We start from the raw sequence: 14,306 nt of genomic DNA, 5'->3' as shown, positions 1-14,306 counted from the left end.
CTAGAGGAGTCATTCTAAACAGTTCTTTTCGATAGGAAAATACACCTCCTTCACTTCTGGGAAACTCATATTACTTGTGAGTCACAAGGGTTTAAAAAAGCAAAACCAGCTGGCAATGAAATGATGTGAGAAATGAGTGTTCAAGAGCTCCTCTGAAAGATCCTATGTAAAAACTGGGGAGCTAAAAGGTGAAATGAGGGGTGGGGCCAGGGGGGTATAGAGGTATCTGCCCATAATAGTCCAGAAAAGCAATGGTCCCTAAAGACACTGAAAACCATTTAATTCTCTGGTGCTTATGGAGTATTTTCTCTTCTTCATCCAATATTCTGGTAGGTCAATACATTCCCTCCTGACTCCAGACTCAGTAGAGGTTCTCAGAAACCTGGTTAGTCTTGTTTTTTACCTTGGACTACTGCTCTAATTAAACTACCCTCACTAATTGGATGAGAAGTTTGAAGAAAGCTTTGAATTAATTTCCAGAACAGGGTTAGGCAAAGACTATAATTTTTTTTTTCCCACTAGTTTCCATGCTGGTACCTCTTTAGGTGCTTTTTTTTTGAGCCCTTAGCCTGTCTCTGCTGCTCCTTTTAATATTTCCTTCCTTTTCGGTTTTCCTGTTGATTCTCAAAGTCTCAGAATTTATAATCCTTCACCCAAAAAGAAAATTAGGGTTTAATTAAGGTCTAATGTCTCTTCTCTATCCCACATTCTCTCTTGACATTTTACAGTTCTGAGATGTAGAAAATACGAAAGAAGTCCCATTTGTCTTCAACAGTGATTAATGCTAGCAAGACGCTAGTCCCAAAGTACAAGAAATTTCAAGACAGATGCAAGCTGTCATCATTTAATCCTATTGCTTTTTGTTTGGTTTGGTTGTTACCCAAGTAACCTGAGTTCTTCAAATTTACCCTTTGCCTGGGGGAAGGTTTAGCTCTACTTTGTGTGGTGCTTCTCTGTGATGTGGTCTGTGAGGGTGACAGGTAACGGACAAACTGAGCTGGGTCATGGCTAGAAACTTCTAGCCAGGGCAGAGGACAGGGAAGGGAGGAAGGGGACGGGTCTGAAAAGGGTTAACATCTCTAGAAGTCTGCTGGTGGCTTTAAAGGATTAAAGAAAGATGAATACAGGAGTGGTAAGGAGTGAGGAGTCATATAGATAAGATTCTCCACACACAATCCCTCAACTCTGATGGTGAAAAGTAACATTCTGCTTAACTTTGAGGACTTTCAGGAGGTGGGCTTTGACTGCCATGCTGAGCTGGGTGAAGGTGCAGGCAGGTCTGATGTGCATTCAGAGTCCTTTCTTGTCAAGAGCACGAGAAGCTCTTTTCTTCCTCAAGGCACGAGAAATAACAGGAGCAAGGCATATGCATCCACAGTGGCAGGAATGGACAACAAAAGCTGCTAACAAATGTAGTAATCATGTATGAAGGTGCTTTTGCAATGGACCATAAAAAAAAAAAAAATTTCAGTCTAGGTGGCCAGAATTTCAGAGATGCTGAGGGTATCCAAATTTCACAGACTCAACACAGCTGCAGCAAAATGAGCCCATCAGCTTCTTCATCTTCACTGAAAGGCTTCTCCTGCTTTTAATCACCAAAGTCCTGCGTAAGACTAACATACTGATGTGTAACATCTTAAAGCAGCCAACACAGACCATTTCCAGTGCCAACTGCCTCCTCCTACAAACCTTGTTTCACTTGCAGAAATTGCTGCTCGCAGGAAGTCTTTAGCTACCCAGAATATCTGAATGCCCATTTCTCCTCAGAAAATTGATGGAAAGCAGGTGTCCAAAAGCATTTCCAGCAAATATATTGACAACTCTGAAATGTGATTTAAGCTGTTGCTGTTGATGCACTGGTGACTGGGAGTGTGCCAATCCCATGCTCATCCATGCCTGGAGACAGTTCTTACCCATTCACCCCTGACACCTCAGACTTAAGATTACACCTGATTTGAAGCATCCCCTAAACAAAACAAACCATGAGCTGATCGCCTTGTGCAACGTGCAACTACACAATAGTAATCACAGCTAATGACTCTGCTAAATGCTAGACTGCACACACCTCCTTTTTTGGTGTTTGTTTTGTATACAGAAGGTAACATCGACTGAATAACGAGGATGCCAAGTTACAGATGGGGTTGTGGAATCGTATTTGACAGCCGATTAGAGTAATCTGACAGAAATGATGACTTAATCACCACGACAGACTCCAAATTCCCAGATAGAATTCCACCCAGGTTAATCTAATTTCCTTGCAATATTTTTGCCAGAAATAGACTCTTAGCCGGCTTGTTTTCTCCCATGCAGATGTCACATGGCTTTGACAAGAATGTAAATAGGTACTGCTATTTTTGTTGAAAACATGACTTTGAGGCTCTAAAGCTGGAGAGGTGGCATGCCTTTGAGATGCATTGGGTTGGTTTGCTGTGGTTTTTTTTCTATCATGACGTTATGTTTACATACAGCAAGATGTGCTCAGGAAAAAGAGGGAGGGAAAAAGATGTAGCTGTTCAATTGTAATTCTAGGCCTTGGCGTGGTCCTGCTGCTGCCCTGGACATAGCCAGCAGCCAGATTCTCATTAATTTCAGGGGGATTTTCAGGGTTGCATGTTTGACAACTATTTCTTTGCCTTTTTGATTCCTGTGGACTGCCTCAGCACCCCTGCTTGGGATGCGCCCAAGGAGAGGCAGTGACGTTCATGGCCCTGGGCTTTGGGTGGCCTCTGTGACAGCACAAGCAGCAGTGAAGCCCCCACTTTGCTGCCAGCACTGCCACAAGGCACTGACAACCTTGGGCAACAGGCATTTGCCTGCTCTCAGCTGTAAAACAGTGGCAAAGTGTGTTTTGAGACCGATGGACAGAGAGCACCTGTAGGAGAGCAGGTCATGCCCTGCTTGCTGCACACGTGTGTTCAGTAGAACTCTCTGTAATATTGATGAGGAGAGGTTGCTCCTCACAGCCCATACTCCAGCCTGGGTTTGATATCCCCATGCACAGTGCATGCCAGGGGAAGCTGCCCATTCTCAGAAGGAACTTGCTTGAGAGCTGTGTTGTTCTCTTTTACTATATGTGCTGAGTACAGGATGATGTTCAAGGTAATAAATGACTTGCTGAGGTTATTTTTCTTGTTCTTACCTCTTTATTAATTGTAAGTGTGCATTCATAAATACTGTATTTTCATAGGCAAAGCTTTCTCCAAGAAAAGGAGTAAATGTTTCCTGTTGTTCTGTGTGACAACATGACATACTGAGAAATCACTTACCTTGAGATCCATAAGTGATGTATAGTTACAATAACAGCTTCCTGATAAGATGGGAAATCCTTCATTTCAGTAGATGACATGATTCTAGTGAGTGGCACCTAATTTAAAACAGTTTTATATCATCTGTAATCTTTTGGAGGGCCTGGGAAAGCACAGCTATTTTATTATTTTATAGCCTGCAGTTATACAAGGGAGATACAAAACGTACAGATTATTTTGTCTTTTGCTCATTGTAGAGTGAAAGGATAGTACCTATTTAACTTTTGTCTCTGCCCCTTTAATTTTCTTATTCACAACTTCTTTGAGAGTCATTCTTTTCTTTTCTTTTCTTTTCTTTTCTTTTCTTTTCTTTTCTTTTCTTTTCTTTTCTTTTCTTTTCTTTTCTTTTCTTTTTTACACCTACCTTTAAATATTTTATGGGTAGAGAGCTTATAATATGTATTGTCACGGCAGTTGTCTCTAGAGGTCAGCAATGAGTTTAATAATGAGATGCGAACCAGTGACTCTGTAAAACCCATTTCAGGTTATAAATGGCATGTTTTATTGAATCTAGTGTTAAAGGTTGTTAACGTATCAATTGGTGATGGTCAGGGTTAAACAAGCTTCAACATGAGCCCTCTCATGTTAGGAAACTGTCAGTAAGGTATTTTTCCACTTTCCTCTTCGCTGAAGCCAGGTTTGTGTATCACATCCATTTTTCGGGGAGGTTCTGCAGTTTAACCTCTCCAGGCCTGAGCTGGATTTTTTATTGGTTTTGCACTGATGTAATTTTAAGCACAATGCATCACTCCCAAATACAGCCTGATGGCGTGAGGAGGACCATGAGTTTTTAGCAGGAACTTTTGAAATGAAAACCTATTTGAAGCATCATGTTAAGTCTTACCTCTTGGTTTGTGAATGTACCAGATTACTGAGTTAATGAACTTGGGGTAATGGTGTGTGACTGAAGAGGATGACTTTGCATATGCAGTAAATGTGCTTGTCAGGTAACACTGATCTTTGTGTTGTGACCATGGGCTGCAAAAATAACTTCTTCACGTGAATTTGGTCTAAAGTTGGCTTCTCTGGTTTGGACAGTTTGAAAAGTGAGAGGTGTTTAATGTTCTTAAAGTAGCGTTTATTCAAAATATTTCCTCTTAGGGGCACATAAACACATCTGTAAAGAGCAATTGATTGATTCTCTATCTACAAAAGGCCTGAAATTGAACTGGGTTTTTCTCTTATATCCTGCATATTCCTGAATTTTCAATACTTGCCTTTCTTTCCTCTATTTTGTCACCACTCTATTGCTCCTCAGAGACCTCAGTAACCTGCAACGGCCTTGTGGAGCAAGTTAAACCTTTTTTCTTCTTTCTTTTTTTGCTTTCTGAGTGGGTATGCTGCCTCACATTCCCACAAATTTTAAGTCTCCTGCAGTGTCCAGTGTATTGTTGATGTCAGGAAAAATCTTAAGCCCTAAAGAAAACAGAGAACGATAGAAGTTCCCTTTTTTCTATAAAACAGATCTAATAAGAGTGGTAGCAGGGAAGTGCTGGGCTATTAAAGTCCATTGAGGAAACAAATGATTTAAAGAGAGCAGAATTGTTAAAACTGAAAAAAATTTATGCATCCTGACAACAACATCTACCTTGTGGCTTTGCCTTTCCCTAGGACACACTGGAGAGTTGTGCAAGCAGCACAGGGAACACATTGATTTGCAAGGCCACAGAGCAGTCTGGACTTTGACTAAATCTAACAGAAACATTCACAGCAATATTTTATGTTTTCTGAAGAATCCAGCAACTTTTTCCCTGGTGGTTAAGTTACTTCACCAAAAGCAATGCAGATGTGGGTTTCTGTGCAGCTTTGAAAGCATATTTGATATGAGGGCATGGATGTTCTCTCCTGCTCAGCTGTTTTTGTTTCCCAGAGTTTGTCATAACAATCTTTTATTAGGAAAATGGAATTGCCTCTGACATTTTCAGGCAATGCACAGCTGTGCTGCACTGAAAAATGATAGAAAAGTAGAAAAAGCATACATTTTTTCACCTGTTCACGTGAATTGGTAAGGAATTGCTGAGGAGAGAAAAGGCAGTGGCCCTGCAGCTGCCAGAAGGTTTGTGCAGTCAAATCCCAGTAACTATGCAGAGTCCAAGAAAGAAAATAAAAATGGGGGGTTTTTTTGCAAGCTTAAACATCTCCCACATTGAATCTCAATGTCAGGTCAGTTCTGGAGGCTTTCGAGAATCTGTAATAAAATTTCCCTCAACACACCACAGTGGCCACAGGGCTGGCTATCACCAGTGTCCTGCAGAAAACTCTGATCATGAGGGAGCTCGACTGCTGTGGTGTTTTTATTGTGGAAAGAAGAAAAACACCGTTTGTAGAAATTTTATTGGAGCTGTCAACAATTCAGTGTGGGAGCAGTATCATTTAGTAGAGAAAGCTGAGGACACAGCAGCCCGAGTGTGCCAAGGTGGGATGTTCAGCACAGAACGCTGCAGACAGGGGTTGGTTTCCTTTTTTCGGTAAGAGGGACATGCATGGAGGAAAAGGTTGAAAAGGAAAAAGGATTTGGAGTTTTTATGGAAGGCAGAATTGTTTTGTGTTGTGGTGGAAGCTTTATGAATGAATGTGTAATGGATACTAAAACAAAAATATGAGATACTAAACAATTATAGGAAGCTATTTTAGGAATCAAGATCTCTTCTTCTTCAGTCCTAAAAGAATGAGCACAGTTTTTTTAATTACAAGCAAAATTCATTTGTCAAACTCAACTCCTCTGAGTACATTTGAAATGCTTGCTAGTTCTTAAATTACTTGAAAATTACAGCTTGGTTTTGGCAGTGGTTGAGCTCAAGGAAAAAAAAAAGTTGGTAAAACAGGAACCAAACATGCCATAAACTAATGAGGGCTGTAACTTTAGAGGTCTTCAGAAACTAGATACAGCAAATTAAAGATTTATATGAGTCCTATGGGCCCAATGGTATCTTTTTTTTTTTTTTTAAACTTCCTCATTATAAAATACTCCTTTACCATTTCATTTTTTTTGTAAGTCTATAATACAGTGTTATTCTGAATATATATAATTTCAACATGTTTAATATTAAATCGTGTCTCTTTTTAGCCCTTCATTAAAAACATCACTCTTGATTTTTTATGACTATCCAACCTGCCTTACTCTCTTTCATTTTTGTTTTTAGATGCATCATCCTATTCAGATGAAACCTGCAGATAGTGAAAAGTCAAATGGTATGTGTTAAATTTTTTTTTTTACTTAATTGTGTCTTTCTCTAAACTAAAGTAAGCACAACATTGTGAGAGATTTTGCTTTACTCCTTTTGTGGTGAAAATAATAGGCAGTTTCCCTACACCTGACGTGCTGGGAAGGTGTTGAGCTGCTCTGAACTCCCTTTTATCTTCTGCTTTAAAGAAGGAAGGAAATGTCCCCAAAAAAGGGTCTTCCTTGTACCTGCTGTATGTCATGACCTGCCTCACTGCATACATCCTTCCCTTGGGTTCTCCTAACAGTGAGGTATTGTGGGAGCACCTGAGGTTGATAAGATGGAGATAAAATGTTGATGCTGAAAATTTAAAATAAAAGAAACAAAAAGGCATACCTGTGTTAACAAATTATGTAAGTACATGATGGCCTTAAACATTTGCCAAAAGTACCTTTTTACAGAATGATGCCATTCTGAATCTGAGCCAAATTTAGGTTTTAATCATATGCTTCATTATGAGCTGGGAAGCCCATTTTGGAGCTCTCTGTATACTTATTCCTCAAAACGATTGAAAAATGAATGCTATAAAGACAGTAATATCCATTTGGAATACTAGGGTACTGCCTAAGTGGATGTATATGACATGCAAAATAGATGGCAAGGTAAATCTATTAGACATGCCAGGTTTATATATTCAGGGAAATAAGATAATCGAATGGTAGTGCAACTTGGCAGCGTATGATTCTTTAAAAATATATATGTGTATATTTTGCCCCTTGATTTGTTCCTGTAATTTTCTAAAATATATGTTAAAGATATCATCTGCCTTCTTAGATTGCAAGAGCTTCATTTTCCCTTAAGGCCCACATAATCAGAGCTGGTTCCTCCAACAGGCATCTTTGCACCTCATTAATTAGTAATCAGGGCAGAAGCCGTGCACTTAGAGATCTACATACCTGCAAATGTAAATTATGATTGGGCTCTAAATCTCTCCGCAAGGCTTTTTTAAGGCTTCTTTTTTTGCTAATTGTAGTGCATCCCTTTTTCAGGCTTCTCCAAGGATTATGAAGTTTGGAAGGAAATTAAAACTTCGCATTATGCTAGGTTTCCCATTACGACAACTTTCCAAACAAAAGTGGCCGTGAGCGCAGGAAATATGAGCTGTCACCCATTTGTACGAGAGGGGCTGTTCTCTCTCTCAGGTTGAATCATAGAATCATTGAATATTCTGAGTTGGAAAGGACAGATATCCATCCATGAGGATTCTCAAAGTCTAATTCCTGGCCCTGTGCAGGACAATCCCAAAAATCTCACAATGTGCTTAAGTGTATTGTCAAAATGCTCCTTGACCTCTGTCAGTCTGGCGCTGTGACCACTGCTCTGGGGAGTGCCCAGCCACCCTCTGGGTGAAGAAATTTTCCCAAAGACTTTTAGCAGATTTCTTGCTGTCTTTGAGTGCTCAGAATAGAGGTCAAGGCACCTGGATGGGCAGAAGGACTGAACTTTTCAGGCCTCACTGTGGTCAAAGAGAATATTGCTGTTGGAATCCAGACTAAAGTCCCTAGTATTTACTGCTAGCAGTGGGCACAATTATCCCTTAGGCACGGAACGCTGGCCTGAACCCTCTGAACCCTCTGTGGCTTCCATGGCTTCTTCTTTCAAAGACAAATTCACCTCAATTTCCTTGGCAAATTAGAAAAATAAGAGGCAATGGGCCAAAATTGACTCCCAGTGAGTTACTTGTTCGTTGCCTGAAGTGTTTCTTTCTAAAGGAGATTGAACATATTGGAAAAACACTGTGGGGAATTGTGCAAATTCTGTCCTTCTCTGCGAGTAGTGCCTGCTTGGAAGGCAGGGTAGGCTGGCTCCTGGCTGCTGCTGTTAATCTAGGGTTATCTGCATGAAACTCCTGTCTGCACTGTGGGAATACTCTCTTATTTTCTGGCATCTATTCCAAGCATAAAAATGACAAGGAATTGGGCTTTTTCACCTTTTTTTTTTTCTCTTGCCTTTCTTTGTATTTTTGGAGAAAAAACAAATTGTCATTTTAAGGGTTCCAACTGTCAAATTAAACACCTTTTTAAATTTAGATTCCTGAAGGGTGCAGGAACTTTTGATAGGAATGTTCAAGGGGTGGTGAACTATTTTTTTTTTTTTTATCAACTGGAGAAACAGAAGGCAAACTAATAGCACAATGGTGGTAATAATGGTACAGCTCCTCAGAAAGGCAGGGCGTAGGCATGGGGTTCATGGAGTGGGTGACAGTTTGCCAGCACTTGGAGATCAAGAAAGAGAAAAAACAACAGCGTGGGGGATGTGGAGGTTTGTTTGGCACATGCTTCCCATATGCTCCAGGCTATCCATCTGAGGAGGTATATTATCCGTGCCAACAGCAAACTGTAAACTGTACCTCTTCAACCAGATTGGTAAGTTCAAAGGGGAAAAGAAAAAAGACATGCCAAGGCATCTTGGTTTTCATGATCTGTGGTGGTTGAGCTTTTGAGGAATACTCGAGTCTCTTTGATTTCTGGGTCATGGGAGGATCCCAGTGGATTTTATGAGTAAAGCAGTGTTTCTCAGTTTGCAAAGAGGCTAAAGCAATTTTCTTGGTCAAAAATTTCTTATAGAAAGACATGTAGGACAAGTTGAGCACTCTACAATTCTTCTGAGCTTGTACATGTTTGTGAAGGATTGATAGACCTGTTCAAGTTCCATAGGGAGGAAGGACAGGTCCTCTCATTCAATTTACAGAGGTTTTCAAAGAACAGTATTTGCTGTGTGATTAAGTGCTCCCTCCCCATATTGAGTCCCTTGTGAAAAAGCTTTGAATGAGGATCCAAGCCAGAGACTCCCAGGATGAAATGCTCCTCCTTTTCCATCACTGTTCCTGCCTTAGATGTCTGTGTCACCTGAGGAATCTGTCCCTCAACACCAGAGACCAAGCTCACCTCATGGAAACTGGGAGATGGGTATGGAAGGGACACCTCCAGCACACCTGGACCAGGCTGCTCAGAGCCCCATCCAACCTGGCCATGAACATTTCCAGGACTGTGGCATCCACAGTTCCTCTGGACAACCTGTTCCCATGGTTCATTCCCGGACTGCAGTTTGTCTAAGTTGTTTCTCTGCTCATGCAGATGAAGCAAATCTTGATCTCTTCCACCAAGCTTTTAGCACCTAGACTTGATGGGGCAAGACTTGCCCTCAGATTTCATTAATTTGACTACCCAGGGGGATTCTGAAAAGCTTCTTACTTTTGAAAAATATACCATCTCTTGAAGGTCTGCAGACGATGAATTTTGTAGTGTGTCCTGGTCTGATCACTTTTGTGCAGGTTGTTTTAAGCTGTCTAGAAAGTTTTTGTTAAGGATTTTCTGCCAAAAAAAGCATGTTTTCAACTTTGAAGGTTCCACCATTACTGGATTCATCACTCACAGTATTTATCCTTTTAAGGACATTTTCCCTTTTTCAAACAAAGGGGGTTCCTCCAGTCTAATGCTGAAAAACTTACAAACACCTGCTTGACTCTTGTCTGTGGCCATTAACATTCTACAATTTGCAAATGCTTAAATGTCTTGGATGTGGATTTGAACACAGTCAATACTTTCAGGCTCATATCCTAGAGACACTATGCTCTTCAATGGATCAAAACATCACTGCTTCAGGGAAAATGACAAAATTCTCTATTTAAAAAAATAAAGTAGGCAGGAGGGTAGCTGAGTAATCTTATAATTTATTTTTATTGATTTTGTTAGTGAAAATTTTTTTAAAAAATTTTAAATTCTAAGTGGCACAACTTTGCCGAATTGGAGGTAGTAATTAGATGCCATATGTTAGCACTAACACATAGAAAAGTTGATAATTAATGCAGGCAGCTCCGGATTCAGGTGTGACTTTGACAGATTGTATGCAAGGGGTTTTCACAGGCTTACAACTAGGGATAAAAAGTCTGATTTCACCTTTTCCCTTCTATATGGGAAGAAAAAAACCACACCAAACCAAAAAAAAATGCTTACACCATTTATACATAATTAACTATTTATCTAGTTGCTCAAAAGAGAAGGAATCTTCTGGGGAGAAAATTCACTCTTTATCTGACTGGACGCCTCAGAAATGTACAACAAAGGGTTATAATTTTGATCTTTCAAAATTTTGGGAGTTTAGAAGAGTGAAAATAGAAGTTATGTTGAATCTTCAGGGAGATTTCCCACAATTATTACAGGGTTTAATTCTTTTTGTAGCATTCAGAAAATAATCTCTACTCCTTTATCCTCCTGGGTTAGCACAAGCAATCTAATACAGCCTGCAAGAAATGCTCATTACTGAAGCAAATTGAGTAAAGCTAAAAATTAGACCCTTCAGGATGTTATTCTGCAAGCTGGATGTGGTGCTGTCAGAAGACAGGAGGCTCAGTTTGAAAAGTTCCCCTCCCAGCAGAGACAGATTTCATCTCAGATAACCTTTGATGGCTAAGGCAGAGTTCTGGGTTCAAACATGATGCCCAGGCACATCTGCTAGTGATGGCAGTGCTAGCCTTGATGGGGTTAAAAGAGCAACTCTACTCATTTTAAAACAGGTGTCTGTACCTCTTTGTGCAGTGTTCCTGCATTCTGGCAAACCCCACCCCAAATCCAGCAGGCTTAGCACTGGATGTGTCACTTGATCTGCCCTGGCAGCACAGCCAACCTGCATTTGTAATGTGTTGGGATGGATTAAAGGTGAACTCCATAATGTGTTAATCAAGAAACTGTGCGGTTTCACACTTTCCTTCCTATAAATAGAACTTCAGGCCTTGTTTACTGTGACCTTCTGACTGCTTCTGCTCCATCAAGGAGGGGCACTCAGCCACCCCATTCTACCTGCCACTTCCAAACAGCTGTATCTCCTTCATTCCCCCAGAGTGGTGTAAAAGAGTCAGAAAGTTCGACTAAGCCCATAAGCAAGGTTCAGAAATAATGATGTCAAACTAATGCTAAAAAAGTTTTGATTTTTCTGGATTTTGAATTGTTGAAACCTACCCCAAGGGTGGGAGAGAGAGTTATCAAGCAGCAGTGAAATGCTTTTGAGGTACGTGTACATGTGCTGGCCCTTGCCCACTGTTATCCTTCCCCCAGCCTTTTTCTTTGCCTGCTCTCATTGCCCAGAGCCGTGGCAGCTCCCAAGCTTTGTCCAGCCCCTCAGAGCTCATTCATTCCTGATGTCCCTGCAGCTGGAGCTCAGGACATCTAAATATTGTCATGATGCCCAAGATCTGAGAGTTGGCTGGAAGGTAACAGCATCCGTCAATCTGCTCAGTCAGTGTAAAAAAATCTGTAATCTGCTCTCATTAGCAGGGGAAGGACTCCCATTTCTCCCTTGGGAAGAGAGGAGAAAGGGAGAAAATGTCTTGTCATGTACCTTGCCACCTTGCTGGGAGAGGTGAGACCTCTCACTCTTTGAAGGAGCTTATCTCTTGGCATTGCCAACAACCAGTTGAGCTGAGACCAAACCTGTAGGTCACTGAAGTTAGGCCAGATGGGTTTAGGCTGCCATCCTTTCCCTAAACAGAAGCACCTGTCCCAGCCTCAGTGCTTTGCTGGGTCATGTGTGTTTAATCCTCATTTTACTGTCCATGGGAGAAATCCAGCATACACAGGAAAATCCACAGGCTTGGCAGATCCAGAGGGAAGTTTGCTCACCTCTAAAAACATTTGACCCACACTTCTTGCACCCTGTTGTCTGATTCTCAAACCTTGCCTGTGTGGCTGGTAAGAATTCATTTTAGAAAGAAAGAAATGGCTGACCAAAAATGCAGAAATAACTCCTGAAAATCAGTCTTATCGAGGTGGAAAAGTATTCCTTTCTCTATGTGGGAAAAACTCTTTCAGCCTAATAATATCAGATGTTCTTTCAGATGGAGTAAAAACATGTCATTTTGATCTTGACAATTGTCACTTTAAATGTTTTTTATGCTGGGCCTCCAGCCAGAAAAAGAGTAGCAATTTTCTTAAGCTTCAACACTGATCAGGACTGACTAATGGCACTGAATGCAGAGCACGTCATCATATCAATATGTTTTCTGTACTCTGAGCATTCTTCATGAAATCTGCATTTTTAGGATGTACAGTACACAGGAGCTGGATGTTTAATTTACTATAAAATCACCCTCAAGCTGCAGACCTGCAAATCATGTTAGTTAAATGGCATATTTATAGGTTTACTACCAAAACTGAAGGAGGCCGATGGGGAGTTTGTTGCCTGCTACTCTTTGGAAAATTAAAACAAAGCCTTCTGTTCACATCTCATTTTTTTTGAGTCTCTATGTGAATTTCTTTGGTTTGAGGCTTTGTCCTGGCACCAAAGCAGGACCCGAGGGACCTCCTTTGGGATGCTGTGGCAGGCATTTGTCCAATTTAGCCAGCAGCTATTTTTAAAAGAGAGTTGGAGCCTAGCCACCCTTAAGGTGGACCTTCACACTGTATTTCAAGCCTAAGATCAAATTTAAACTGGTTGGTACTAGCTGACACAGAGACACAAAATTAGAAGTTCATAACACAGAGCAGAAGGCAATGCTTGGAAATGTGCTTGGCACCAAGGCTTCACCCAGCCTGACCTCAGTCTGTGATGTGGAGAAATCCAGGCCGGGCAGCCCAGCTGGATCCCTTGTCTCAAAACCTTTCCTGCACTATGGCCATAGTCTGTGGCTGGTTTTGAGGGGACAGGCTGGCCAGGGAACTTCCTCAAAGTTTGCTTTGAGATTGCTCAAGGCAATGTAGGAATTGTCTGCAGCCAAGTTACAGGCATCCTTCCACCAGCAGAAGTGGCTGCCTGTATTCCTCTTGTGGCTGTGAGCAAGACAATTCAGCTTTCCCACCCTTAAAATAATATTTAGCAGCATCAAGGTCAGCTATATATTATGAATCAGATGTAAAGCTTCATAATAAGACATATATATATATATATATATCCCAACTTGCAGGTCTTATTTGCAATCACGCATATTCAGCTCCTGATCTGTATATAACTGGCTCATCCCATGCATTCATCATTTCTTAACCCTTTCTGGAGAGTTCACCTGCGTGCGGAACCTCAATATAGAGTGTGAATGAAAATGTTCAGTCTTGAGGAATCTCTGCTGAAGAAAACATCTTCCCCTGGGTGTTAAATTCACACCAATTTTCTTGCAAGCTTGTAGAGTGAGAAGCTGGGTTTGCAGGGGCTGGTCTCTGTTTTGGGTTCTGAAAAATGCATGGGTTTGGTGCTTGCTTATATAAAAGCTAGAAATACTTTTTAAAGTCAGCGATTTAAGGAGAAAATTACTTCAAACCCTTCTCATGATCAATAAACATGAACCTCTTCCTGTTATTGAAATTATTAAATGCACTGAAAATGTTGAAGTATAACAGAAGTAAAATCCTAGAAAAAATGGACACAATTCCTTCTTCCTCAGCTGCAATTTTTTCCGTATGACAAGCTCTTACTAATACAGGAGACAGAGTTAGAGAGCAAGGAAGGATTCTTTTTTTTCTTTTCTTTTTTGTAAGCCCAGAAATGAAAATACTTCATTACAAAAATAATTTGCACAATAATAGAAATAAGTAAGTGCACTGCAGACTCTCTGGAGTAAAGCTTTCCTTCCCTCTTTGCTTCCCCACAAACCCTGACAGTCTGCTCATTAACAGGGAATTGGATTTACATGCCATTTCCAGAGAAGAAGAAAGCACTGGTGTATGTACTGTATAATAAGCACTTAGATTTTTGGTTTAATATAGATGGGTGGGTGCATTTTCATTTTTAAGTTTTTCCAGAGTGAATTAAGTTTTGATGACCTCTTTAATTTTGGACAAGAGTCCCCAGC

The 14,306-nt window shown here is 40.7% G+C and overlaps 1 protein-coding gene across 8 annotated transcripts in view; it reads left to right on the top strand.

The window, feature by feature from the left end:
- The window catches only part of CELF2 (CUGBP Elav-like family member 2), a 376,192-nt gene that overhangs the window by 291,870 nt on the left and 70,016 nt on the right, over window positions 1–14,306 (top strand). For all 8 annotated transcript variants that reach the window (XM_041413436.1, XM_041413440.1, XM_041413441.1 and 5 more), the window contains one exon: window positions 6,449–6,497. In XM_041413436.1, coding sequence (XP_041269370.1) covers window positions 6,449–6,497 — 49 coding nt within the window. The remainder of the gene's footprint in view (window positions 1–6,448; window positions 6,498–14,306) is intronic.

The sequence above is a fragment of the Onychostruthus taczanowskii genome, unplaced genomic scaffold (assembly GCF_017590055.1).
Source record: "Onychostruthus taczanowskii isolate IOZ18803 unplaced genomic scaffold, ASM1759005v1 scaffold41, whole genome shotgun sequence".
NCBI lineage: Eukaryota > Metazoa > Chordata > Aves > Passeriformes > Passeridae > Onychostruthus > Onychostruthus taczanowskii.
This window is presented reverse-complemented; position numbering and strand designations above follow the sequence as displayed.